The sequence below is a fragment of the Lytechinus variegatus genome, chromosome 9, assembly GCF_018143015.1.
Source record: "Lytechinus variegatus isolate NC3 chromosome 9, Lvar_3.0, whole genome shotgun sequence".
In the NCBI taxonomy this organism is placed as follows: domain Eukaryota; kingdom Metazoa; phylum Echinodermata; class Echinoidea; order Temnopleuroida; family Toxopneustidae; genus Lytechinus; species Lytechinus variegatus.
In genome coordinates, this window is record NC_054748.1 from 20,574,906 (window position 1) to 20,587,905 (window position 13,000).

General features: G+C 36.1%; 1 protein-coding gene across 1 annotated transcript; it reads right to left on the minus strand.

Moving 5' to 3' along the window:
• Positions 1 to 2,006: 2,006 nt before the first annotated feature.
• LOC121422129 lies at positions 2,007 to 10,944 on the minus strand. Its single transcript, XM_041616970.1, has 3 exons — positions 10,702 to 10,944; positions 2,669 to 2,926; positions 2,007 to 2,473 (listed from the first exon to the last, which is right to left on the minus strand). Exons 1-3 carry the CDS (start codon positions 10,757 to 10,759, stop codon positions 2,157 to 2,159), a joined length of 633 nt encoding a protein of 210 aa, XP_041472904.1. The 5' UTR covers positions 10,760 to 10,944; the 3' UTR covers positions 2,007 to 2,156.
• Positions 10,945 to 13,000: the final 2,056 nt, after the last annotated feature.

The following is a 13,000-nucleotide window of genomic DNA, read 5'->3' on the forward strand; positions in this document are numbered from 1 at the left end:
TGATAACAATGATGAAAATGATGATGATGGTGATGATATGACGAGAATGATGATGATGATGATGATATGGTGGAAGAGGAGGAGCGGGGGGGGGGGGAGAGGGAGGACCCGGAGAAGGAATAACACCGCGTGATTAATTTTGATGGTTCTGGTAGAGGTTTTCGGTTTGTATATGATTATGTACCCTTTCCACCAATGAAGAATTAATCACAAAAAGTATTTGTTTATAATTTTCAACTTAATACACTGCATACATGACTCTGCTCTCCTGAAATCTCAAAAAATGATTTTTTTACAGTTTAATTCAGAATGCAGTACATGTATGAAGTTGAAAATTATGTTTCCGTTAAAAAATACTGTTCTCACTCTGTTAGAAATTGAAGTACTCAACTTCTGGGACATCGGTTTGGTGGCAGACATTAATAATGAAACTATAACCTTTGAGTAGCTGGAAAGGTGTTGTATTCCTTACCTGCGTTAGCACTTTCGTGATTGTTCAACGAGTATGTGGTTAAGATTCATGTAGGCCTAGTTCAAGAGATACCAGCAAAATCATCAAATTAAATCATATTTCCCAATTACCAATGTCACACGTGAGAACATTATTGATTAAAAAGAACACAAATAACTAAAACAGAGTTATGGAAACAGTAGTAGACGAAGAAGTAGTATGCAGAAGCAGCAGCAGCAGCAGCAGCAGCAGCAGCAGGAGGAGCAGCAGTAGTAGTAGTAGTAGTAGTAGTAGTAGTAGTAGTAGTAGTAGTAGTAGTAGTAGTAGTAGTAGTAGTAGTAGTAGTATATAGTAGTAGTAGTAGTGGTGGTAGTAGTAGTAGTAGTAGTAGTAGTAGTAGTAGTAGTAGTAGTAGTAGTAGTAGTAGTGTAGTAGTAGTAGTAGTAGTAGTAGTAGTAGTAGTAGTAGTAGTAGTAGTAGTAGTAGTAGTATATAGTAGTAGTAGTAGTGGTGGTAGTAGTAGTAGTAGTAGTAGTAGTAGTAGTAGTAGTAGTAGTAGTAGTAGTAGTAGTAGTAGTATATAGTAGTAGTAGTAGTGGTGGTAGTAGTAGTAGTAGTAGTAGTAGTAGTAGTAGTAGTAGTAGTAGTAGTAGTGTAGTAGTAGTAGTAACAGTAGTAGTAGAAGTAGTAGTAGTAGTAGTAGTAGTAGTAGTAGTAGTAGTAGTAGTAGTAGCAGTAGCAGCAGCAGTAGCAGCAGCAGTAGCAGCAGCAGCAGTAGCAGTAGTAGTAGTAGTAGTAGTAGTAGTAGTAGTAGTAGTAGAAGTAGTAGTAGTAGTAGTAGTAGTAGTAGTAGTAGTAGTAGTAGTAGTAGTAGTAGTAGTAGTAGTAGTAGTAGTAGTAGAAGTAGTAGTAGTAGTAGTAGTAGTAGCAGCAGCAGCATAGTAGTAGAAGTATAGTAGAAAGCATTGGTGGTAGCAATAAAGGACAAGAAACACGATGAAATTATATTCTTCTATTATTTTTTTTAAATAAAGGGAAACTTTTCCATCCTGCCCGAAACAATTACAAAACTTCGTTGTAAATTCCAAGGTGAAATAACATCAGTCATCACAAAGGGTAATGAATGAAATATATTAAATTAACCGAGTAATATTCAGACCGCCTGTTTAACATTGCTTATCATTATTAAGATCATTATTATATTTGAAACCCAGAATTCCATAATTGGCCACCCACCAATAACTCGAAGTTACTGGAATTTTCAGTAGAGTGACTATTAATGATCGATATTGTTCATTCTTTGCTTGAATATATATTTTAGTAATAAAAAGTAACATATTCTTCACTTTGATAATCATACGTTACTTTGATTTCAATATAGGTAAATTCAACAAAAAGTATTTGGTAATTAGTAACTTTATTATGAAATTTTGATTTGCATCGAATTTACTCGAATGAATCAATGAAGCAAGTTAGAATAACGTGAATTTTTCTTATTGTATGTAAAATATCAAGCAAATTTAATTAAATGCACTTATACATTTTGAGTAAATCATTCGGACCGCGAGTAAGATTAAATTCAAACATGTGGAGGGAAAATTGCCCTTTTAATGGGGAATCTACAAATGGAAATTAAGAAAAATTACGAAGGGACAAAATAAAATATTTCAACAGTGTTCGTTTTCAGGAACTGGTATTCCAGTTCTTAATATTGTGCATCGTTCGCAAAATAAAAGACATCATTTTGAAGCCAGTCAGAGCTCCAAACAAAGGCCTGATTATCGCCATCATCATCATCATCCTCGTTGTCGATATCATCTCCTTCGCCAGAACCACTACCAGTATCTCCGCTGCCATCTTCTTCATCGGCATCGCCCCCGTCGATGGGGCGTCGATTGTTTCGACAGAACGATTCCAAGTCAACATGGTCAACATATCCTATATCTTCGGCAGCTCGGCACGCTCTCTCTGCGAATGCACTAAGGAGTTGCTGGGAAGCCCAGTCGGGTGTGAAGATCTCGACTAGACAGAATAAAAGATGAAAAACAAGCAATTAAAAAGTAATCAAAATGAGGGTCTGGTGACAAGCAAATTTGAAAAGCAAAAATAAGTAAATGAAAGATAAAAAATGCACGACATATTCCCTTAACCATGTTATCAAGTATTCTTATGGCTCTCAAAAGGAGGGGGGGGGGGCGGAACTGGTCAGTTGTTTACCTATAGGACCAAAGTCGTAGATCCATTCTTCCAAGCCGTCACCGGATCCGTCACCAGAGCCTTCTCCTGAACCGTCGCCCGATGCTTCAAGCGAACCTGTAAATGCCAGGCAGACGGCGTCGAGAAACTGGTCGACAGACGTCGCACGACCGCGGTTAGTGTCAGAAGCTCTCTCTTCGCAGATGTCTACAATAGCGTCTAGGATTCCGTATTCCTCCGCATCGTATCCACTTGCGACGTCCCGTTTGTAAGGCCGTGCTGTAATTGGAATTGAAACAAACTTAATTTCAAAGATTTTCAGCTTGCGCTTCGCGCGCTCATTATTTCATTGTTGAGATGCATCATCTTCGTGAGTCATTAAAACAGTTCTTAACAGGTCCATTTTTCAGGCCAGCATATTAAAAATTTCAGCCCGCGCTCGCATTAATTGATTAGTTAAATACGCACATCCTTAATGACCACAATCATTGATCAGGGCCCCGTCTTACAAAGAGTTACGATTGATCCAATCGACCACAAATATGGATGGCCAGTAACGTCAACATCTAAACTGCAAGTTTGTTTAAAATATTTTCGAGATTATGATTTATATTCATGCATTCATCGGTTTCTTGAAAATTCAGTGTGCTTCTTTTTTTAACAAAGGACATTGCGTAACTTTCCTGTAGTAAAATATAATGACGTTGCTGGCTTTCCATACAGTTGGGGTTTATCGGATCAGTCGTAACTCTTTGTAAGAGGGAGCCCAGAATATTTAATTAAATAATAAAAAAAAACAAGTTCTAGCTCGCGCTTCTTGCTCGCATGATTTAATTATGGTGTTTGAGATATCTTAAAAGGCACCTAAAGCTTCAGTCTTTAGAACTACCTCTTCAAACAACAATTAATTTTAAGGCCTGGTCACACCGCCCGAGCGATGTTGGAGCGGTCGTGGAGCGGTAGGGAGAGAGGGTCGAATTTTGCTCACAAATTTGGGGAAAAAATCGAGAAAAAAATCGAAAAAAAGAAAAAAAAACAATCAAAAGTGGTGATCGGTAGCGAGCAGTGATGATTTTTTTCTCTCCGCTACACGACCGCTCGAACAACGCTCGGGCGGTGTAACCAGGCTTTTAAGCTGCTGATTTTGGAAAATGTAAATGAAAATATTTTTAGCCCCCCCCCACTCCGTATTGGCGAAAGATTGATCCGCCGCTTGGTATCGGTAGGAAATAAAGGAATTTCTCTAAAAGTTGAGAGAACCGGTATTAGTATAGCTTAGCCGAGGTAATAGAAGCCCCTTGGGCACCTAATGAGGTTAATATGTGAGCTTTACAGTGCGTCCCGTCAAAAAGGAAACCCGCCTTTCACAATCAGTAAGTATGTTTTCACTATAAATTTCATACTTCAATTTCAATTTCAATTTCAATTTTATTTATTTCACTTCCATCAAACAAAAACAAATTGTATACCATATATATAAAAATAAGTATTTGTATCCAATGCAAAGAAACAAAAATAATAATACATATGTTGTGGAAAAAACTTACACGATTTGGGCAACACATTGGAGGTTTTAACTATTTTTCAATAGAAATTAAATTAAGATGGAAATGGAGGGACCCACTAAAAAGCAATGCTTGTACAATGTGGGCCCCTCAAAAATAGATAACAAAACCATTAACAGAGTACAAATGCAGACATATGTAATCAAATAAAAAAATAATAAATGAGAGAGAAATAATACTTACAAAATATAAAATACGAAGATATCAAAAAATATAGTTTGTATAGGACAAAACAAACCGTCCTGAAATATATCCAAAAATATATCCACCCTTCCCACCCCCCCCCCAAAAAAAAAAAGAAAAGAGAAAGGGGAGAATGCCCTGAGAAGATGGATGGGTGCTGCTAAACGTAGGTAGAACATATGCCATCGTGGACTCAAGCAAACTGGATTCAATGTGTATAAAAGGAGAAAAAAATATATAAAATGACCTGGAAAGAATAAAATGCGCGAAAAATGTGATTGATGCCGTAAATAAATAAGCGGTAGGAAAGCGGATAAGCGGACAGGAAAGAGAAAAAAGATGAGAGGATAGACACAAATAATATATGAGGTTAAAAACCGAGCACAATTGGGAAGGACTTGTGTCAGATTTTTTTCAATTAAAAAAAAGGGATGATTTATGTTTTAATTATAGTCTTTATAGTAAAAATGATGACTAACCTCTTGACAGAGATGATGAATAAGATTTAATTTGAGGATACATTATAAGATTTTAATAGAGATAATTTGAATTTAGTCTTAAAAGAGTTCAAAGATTTTGCAGTTCTTATATCATTATGAAGTGAGTTCCATAACTTCGGTCCCTCATATATAAATGTGTTCTGAGCCAGCAAAGTTCTTAGAAGTGGTAAATGGAATTCACCCAATCGCCTTGTTGGATAGTTATGAATGGATTGATTTTTTGGAAACATTGAATGAAATACATTTGGGAGGTTGTTATTGTTATAATTGTACATAAACTGACCGAGATTGAACAAATACAAGTCTTTAATTTTCAATATTTTATGTTCCAAAAATAATGGGTCAGTATGAGACAAATATGCTTTGTGACATATGACACGAAGAGACTTCTTTTGTAATAGGATTAATTTGTCTAAGAGTGTTTGATGTGTGTTGCCCCACGCTAAAATTCCATAATTTAAATAAGGTAATATAAGGGATGAATATAATGTAAGCAGGGACGATAATGGCAAACAAAATTTAAGCTTGTTAATTATACCAATGTTGCGTGAAATAGTTTTACATATGTTATCTATGTGGAATTTCCATGAGAGCTTATTATCGACTGTTATTCCAAGAAACTTAATATGGGATACATTTTCCAAGGGAGTTCCATCCAAAATAATATCAACAGGAAGTGTATTAATAGAGTTGCTAAACAACATATATTTTGTTTTTTGTAAATTTATTGACAATTTATTTGCTCTTATCCATTGGGTGACATTTTTTTAGTTCAGAGTTGATTGTATTAGCAAGGTGAAGAGGATTTTTATGTGAAAAAAATAAGTTAGAGTCGTCCGCAAAGAGAATGAAAGAAAGAACATCTGATGATCTACAAAAATCATTAATATAAACTATAAACAAAATCGGGCCTAAAAGACTACCCTGTGGAACTCCACAATTATTTTTTTTCATTTGAGAATTGCATCCGTTTAAAAAGACATATTGCTTCCTATTCAAGAGGTAGCTCCTGAACCACTCCAAGGCCTTCCCACGCACTCCATAATGATGTAATTTGTTTAGTAAAATATCATGATTAATGGTGTCGAAGGCCTTGGAGAAGTCCAGGAACAAACCAATTAAATGAGAAGATTTATCGATTGAATGTGCCGCTTTTTCAATGAAACTCAATAATGCATGTGTAGTGCTATGCTTTTCCCTAAATCCAAATTGGGAACTTGAAAGTATATCATTTGATTTGAGAAAATTAATAGTTCTTTTATAAATAATCTTTTCTAGTATTTTCGACAATGTAGATAACAAAGAAATTGGGCGGTAATTATTTACATCTAATTTGTCACCCTTTTTAAACAAAGGAATGACTTTTGCTATTTTCATGCTCTCGGGAACAATGCCGTTAAGAAGTGACAGATTGAATATATGAGTTAGGGGATCCGCAATTGACGATATTACCCCCTGAAGAAGAAAATTATTGATGTCATCATGTCCTGTACTTTTTTTAGAACTGAAAACAGAAACAATATTAATTATCTCCTGATTATAAGTTGGAGCGAGAAACATTGAACTAGAATTTGGTGGTCCTAAAAATTCAGAAAAGTGTTTTGCTGCGGGAGGAATATTACTTGCAAGATTTTCCCCAATTGAAGAAAAGTGATTATTCAGCATATTACAAATTTGGCGAGAATCTTCAAAAATGACATCGCCAGATTTAATTTTTGTAATATTGGATTTATTATTTGATATATTCATTGCTTGTTTTAAAATTTTCCATACTTATGGTAAGAGTGGGATCTAATCTTTAATTTGATGCCCTAAGCTTAGCAAATCGTCCCCGCGTGACAGTTTAAAATCAATAAATATTGAGGCACATCAGAAACCGTTTGCGCAGGATCTCACGTGTGACTCTGCATTTGAATTTCCGGGATCAGTGAGAAACTTAAAAAAGAATAGGCCTACAAAAGAAGTGCTAATGAGCCAATCATCGAATAATCACGTATCACGAACCAATCTCGTCCAATTTTTCTGCGCAACCTGATTTTGACATTAAAATTTCAAACTTGTCTTGCACATGCATCAATCCGTGAACTGTTCGTTTCCACATACATTCGTAATTCCGAATCTTCGTTATTCCGAAGCTTCGTTATTCCGAAGCTTCATTATTCCGAAGGTTCGTATTTCCGAAGGTTCGTAATTCCGAAGCTTCGTTATTCCGAAGGTTCGTATTTCCGAAGGTTCGTTATTCCGAAGGTTCGTATTTCTGAAGGTTCGTAATTCTGAAGGTTCGTTAATCCGAAAACGAAATGAGGTTCGTAATTCCGAAGGTTCGAAAGTCCGAAAACGAAGGGAGGTTCATAATTCCGAAGGTTCGTTAATCCGAAAAAAATGAGGTTCGTAATTCCGAAGGTTCGTTAGTCCGAAAACGAAGGGAGGTTCATAATTCCGGAGGTTCGTTAGTACGAAAACTAAATGATTATCTAACCTTATTTCGTTTTCGAACTATCGAACCTTCGGAACAACGAACCTTATTTATTTTTCGGATTAACAAACCTTCGGAACAACGAACCTTATTTCGTTTTCGGATAACCGAACCTTCTTTCGTTTTTGGATTATCGAACCTTCGGAATAACGAACCTTCGGAATTACGCCACAAATTTACGAACCCTTTTACGCTTTCGGATTAACGAATATCGAGGTATAGGCAATTTATGTGTTTCGGAATTACGAACCTTCGGAATTACGAAGTGTAACCGTTCGTCTCATATGATGTATCAAAAGAAAGAGGGATAATAATAATAATAATAATGATGATGATGTAAATGAAATATATTTAATTTGCCTTTGAAGAAGTCGGACATGGGAAGACCAGTTTCCTGTTTTTCTGGGATGCATTTACAAAATAATATCCTACATAAACATTATTATGAAAATGAAATAAAATGAGTAATTTCCGACTATTTAGTAAAATATCAGGTGATCTGGATCATTTATACAACAGAGATAAGTTAACTTATCCACGATAACACTAAGACCTGTACATGTATCAGGTGTACCCTTTTCTATGATCATCTTCCGTATATCTGATCTGTGAATATTGTAATGTGCCAACGTTTCAGTTTGTTTTCAGTGTGATTTTTTTTCATTTCCAACAGAACAGTATACAAAAACCATATAAAAAACAATTATGATAATCTACTCAAGTACACTACTGAACAAACATGTAATACAAAATACAGGCCTATGTCTCAATTGCGCAGTTGAAACTTGGATAGATTATGAAATTCTGTAGCTGAAAATAACATATATCAATGTTGGAAATGGAAAGACTGACCGTGAAGCTGTGTTTGTAAATCGTGGACCCCTCGGATGAAAGTCTTCAAAAGTCAATTATATAAATTCATTTGTTTGTAAGCTATTAGCTTTATTCATTTTTTAGGTTGTGTATTTATTCATTCATAATTAAAAACGTTGTTAACAAAAGAAAAAATATTTAAAGATATTGTTAAAAAAGGAACCTATTTCATTTGAAGAATACTAAAAGTTACTCGCTGGTTTACTTGGTGAAATGAATTAATGAAAAAAATGTGAACATAATCAAACAAGAAGAAAAGGTAATGCAGCAAAAGCAAAGAAAAGAGAAACATATCTTATGTTAGAAGAATCTAGCCCTTTTGAATATGTGTATTTCATGATATGGGTTAAGCACATAAATCTTAATGAAATCGGGAAAAGGGAGAAGGTTGAATTTTAAGCGAGTTCATTTAAAAATGATGAAATAAAATGAAAAATGATAAAGGACTTTTTAACCATGGATACGATAGAAGTATTAGCAAGATAGCTCAGTCGGTAGAACGGGGGTTTCGATTTCCGGTAACCCTGGTTCGATTCCCGCTTAGCAAAGGGCACTAGCGCACCCTTTGCTAAGGCATTTATTCTCATTACCAGGTCCCGCGGAGAGTACCTTATGCCGTCGGTCCTCTGGTTGCTTGCTTACAAGCATTCATCTTTTCTTAGCAATTAGGTTTAAAAAGAATCACCACCAATCAAGATTGTGACGTACATGGCAATCTTCCTTCGTATTTTCCAAGTACTAGTATTTAGGTCTGAGAGGAAATCGAAAGACAATGTTTCCGTTTAGGTAGAGTACTATAATGCTTTGATTTATAAATAGATTCGATCATCGGAAAGGGAAGAAAATGAATTTCATGGAATACTATGCAGGATAACACCGGTGGATTTTGACGTGACTCAACTTTTTGATCAATAGGCGCACTATCAGATTAAACATGTGGAGTTAAACGCGGAAATCTGTCGTTTTACATTCTGTTTACTTCTTTTTTTTCAATTTCACTCTTTCCTCCTTTCAATTCTTGATAACTCGCCCCTTTCGAAGAAAGTATACCAATAGTTTCGATTTGACTGACCATCAGTAAATTCAAAATAATTAATCTGGACTCCTCTCAGAGTGAGACGAGTTGAGAGTGCATACCGCTCCTTCTGGAGTGAATAGTGTATATATTTTTTAAATATATATTTTACTCCAAAAAAGATGTAAATCCACTCTCAAAAGATTATATCCCAGTCTAATACAATTGGTCCCTCGCCTCACTCTGAGATGAATGTGATTAGGGACAAGATTTGCTCTTTTGCATTAGAGAGTACTTCAGGGGCCGCGGAAGCGGGTGGGGGGGTAGCCGCCCCACTTTTTCCAAAACCGTATATACAAAAACGTTAAAATTTCCATTAGATTTTGATTTTTTTTCGCCCCCTCCAATTTTGGCTCAGCCCCCCATTTTGAAAACCGTTCCACGACCCCTGTACTTGACACTGTGACTAAAATTATTATCATTGATTTTCCAGTATCATGGGTTTCATATACGAAGTGTGTGGTATGAGCCCGGTATGAGAAGACACAAGGATCTCATTTTGAATAAGAAAGTAAATATCTACAAATGTGAAAAGGCAAAAGAGAGTTTTCAAGCCTAGGATATGATAAAAATAATCTTAAATTTTGATAGTTTTAATTCATCAGATAAAAAGAAGGGCATTCTTTAAAACTGAGGCATGTTGCATAAAAAAACAACAATAGAGGTAGATTCATTATTGCATAGTCTAACAAAAAAATATTAGGTCCACGACAAGATAGATGACAACATTTTTCTTTCGGTATAAAACACGCACTCAAGCACTTTATTGCATTGGGCAAATATAAATTAGGGAAGCAATTTTCGTACATGTAATTAAGTTTGAATGGCCTTTATTTCGAAAAGTAGTCACATTGCAGATAAGAGGCGATAAGTCTCATATGTTAAAAGATAAATTTCTCGCTGAGAACTAGTCAATAAAGTGGTATAGATTTTGACCTTTTCTTAAATATGAGATTTGATGCCACTACATGTAGAAAGAAGATTTAACTAGAAATAAAAATGACTAGAAAAGTACTTTCTGACCTAGCTCTTTTCTAATCATAATCAGTTTAATTTTGACTATACTAGTATAATAATTATTTATGATTTTGACAATCGACTAGAATTTTATTAAACCTGACTAACTATTTCAACTGTCTGAAACTTTCACAATTATCATGTCTTATATACCTGAATATACCTGAATATTAGGCCCACACTTAAAACGGTCTGTAACTAAATTAACATGCTTTACAAGACAAATAGTGTTGCCCTTCTATGTCAAAATAGGTCATTGATGATTTGATGTTAAAGAATACGTCTTTGCTATATACATGAAAGACGGAATTAATTTATTGACGAGCTTAATTTGTTACTGGTAGAATAAAAATTTAATCACTTACCTCCAACCATGGTAGCAATTATGCCAAGCAACTTAAAAGCAGTAACAATCGACGCCATTCTAAAATACACTTGTGAAACTTCCACGAAGAATTCTATACTACTGACGACAAAAAGAAACAGTTATTAATAAAAAAATTGCAATGATTTCTGAAGTAAAATTGGTTAACGAAGAGATGATGATTAGGGAAGTTACAACCTTACCAAGCGATGTTGCGAAACTATAGCGGTAAATAATAGCTTCCCGTACGTATATATATACCCGGATAAAAACCCAAGGAACGATAAAACTGAATGAAATATGAATCGCGAAAATGGAAGGTAACCCTTCATGATTTGTTTTTAATTTCCGCAAATATTCAAAGTTAAAAACAATGCTGTATCGCGGGTGGCATCAGGTTGTTTGGATGGGGGGGGGGAGTAAGGCCGTACGCATTTTTTCCAGGGGGCAGGACTCGTAGTTCTTTTTTAAGAATTCAAAAGCGAGAGAGAGAAGCGACCGACCCTGTCATTTACGCGCTTTCGCAATTTTTAAAGTGAAATTGGGGGATTTCGTGTACACTTTTGGTCAATTTTGTGAATAGTTTCTGGACAAAAAGAATGTAGGTTTCCCAAATGTCGGGGGGGGGGTAGGAGCGAGGCAAACGGCTTTCAGTATTTTTATGCCATCTTTTCATCCCTTTTCCTGCTCAATTTTTTTTTTTTTTTTTTTTGGGGGGGGGAGCATAATCGAAAAAACATTTGCTGTCTCCTTGTTGAAGGTTGTTTAATGGTGTTGTCGTTGAAGGGTTGGGGCGAGGTTACAACTTGTGACCCCTTTCTTTTAAACTGAATAGGGAGGAATCTTTCAACGGGAGACGGAACCAGTCATCCATCAACCAGGGTGTAATAGGAGTCGGTGCCGGGGGGGGGGGGGGGGAGGCAAGAGCCAAAATCATCCCAGTGATGAGTTTAAATTCAAGTCTTTGGGGCACAATTTTCATCATTAAAGCTCCGAGCGCGATTTTGTTTTACCTTTTCATTTTAGAATTTTACATAGAGATATTTAAAATATAGATAATAGAGAAAATAACATATCTCACTTTTCTTTCTTTTCTCTTTTTTTGCTCTTGGTCATGCCACTTCCATTTGTACGCCAGTGTGCGGTTGCCTCTCTGCGCATTGTGGGGTCCGGAGGCTCCGCCCCAGAACCTCTCGAGATTCAGCCATTTTAAACCCTAAAGATGGCCGCTATTTTCAATCAAATCACAGGGTAGGTTTTACACAACACATTACTTCATTGCAGTGGCGGAATAAACCAAAAACTTTGAGAGGATCAACATGGCAACTGTAGGGAAATTTCTAAGAGGTCGCGAGCGAGACATTTTTTTCGTTTTGAAAATGAAATTCTAATTATGTAATTAAGGGGGCATGTCTCTTGCCCTTGGCCAGGGACATATAAATGCTTCTTCAGAGGAGCTGGGCGGTACCTCTCGAAGTAAAGTAATTTTTCCTGATTGCGGCGGTTTTTTTCATGAAATTCAGAAAATCAATAATATTATAGACTTCATGCACATAAGCCATTCATATCTTTAATTTAAATCGTTGACAGGCCGGCCGTGTTCTTAAATTCTTCTCTTGTCCCGTTTCCATTTTCTTCATATTAAAATTATGGTCCCCTTTGCCTTTTAGCTCATTCCATTTTACTATCATTTCCCCGTTTCTTTTTGCCTCTTTTCTTTCCTCTTCCGCGTCATAAAGTCCCGCTGCATTTTGCCATCCCTTAATTTATTTCCCGATTTTCACTCGTTTATTTGTATTTCGGGATTATTTTCCTTACTCACAAGTCATGTAATTTTTTCTTTCGTATTCCCTCTTTTCTTCCGTTGTACCTTTCTTCTTTTTATTTTCTTTCTTTCTTTCCTTTTCCTATTTTGCCCCTCTTTCCACCCTTATATTCATTCATTCTTTCTTTCATTCTCTCTCTTTCTTTCTTTCTTTCTTTCTCCCTTTTTCCCATATTTTTTGTATTTTCCAGATGAAATCCACCAAGTGGGAGGGGCAGACCGCCCCTGCTTGTTACACCTTTGCCACCTATGCACCTCTTTATCAGTGGCGGAGCCGTTGATTCTTTTTAAATGGAGGTGGAGCAAGTAGGAGGGGAGGGGGGCGAAAGCAAATACTGGACAGGGGGCAAGGGTTGATTGGGGGCATCCCCCTCCTGATGCCGCCACTAATCTTTATACCGTCGTTTAGAATGCAAACTTTGGATGTAATACGTAGGAAAGATAATAGCAATAGTACGAAAAGTGGTAGTAGAAG

Excerpts from the sequence above, each read along its gene's own strand:
- LOC121422129 (XM_041616970.1), bottom strand. The coding sequence starts at position 10,759 with ATGGCGTCGATTGTTACTGCTTTTAAGTTGCTTGGCATAATTGCTACC. Across the intron at positions 2,927-10,701 it reads AATTGCTACCATGGTTGGAG|CACGGCCTTACAAACGGGAC; the intron begins GTAAGTGATTAA and ends TTCCAATTACAG. Across the intron at positions 2,474-2,668 it reads CTACGACTTTGGTCCTATAG|TCGAGATCTTCACACCCGAC; the intron begins GTAAACAACTGA and ends TATTCTGTCTAG.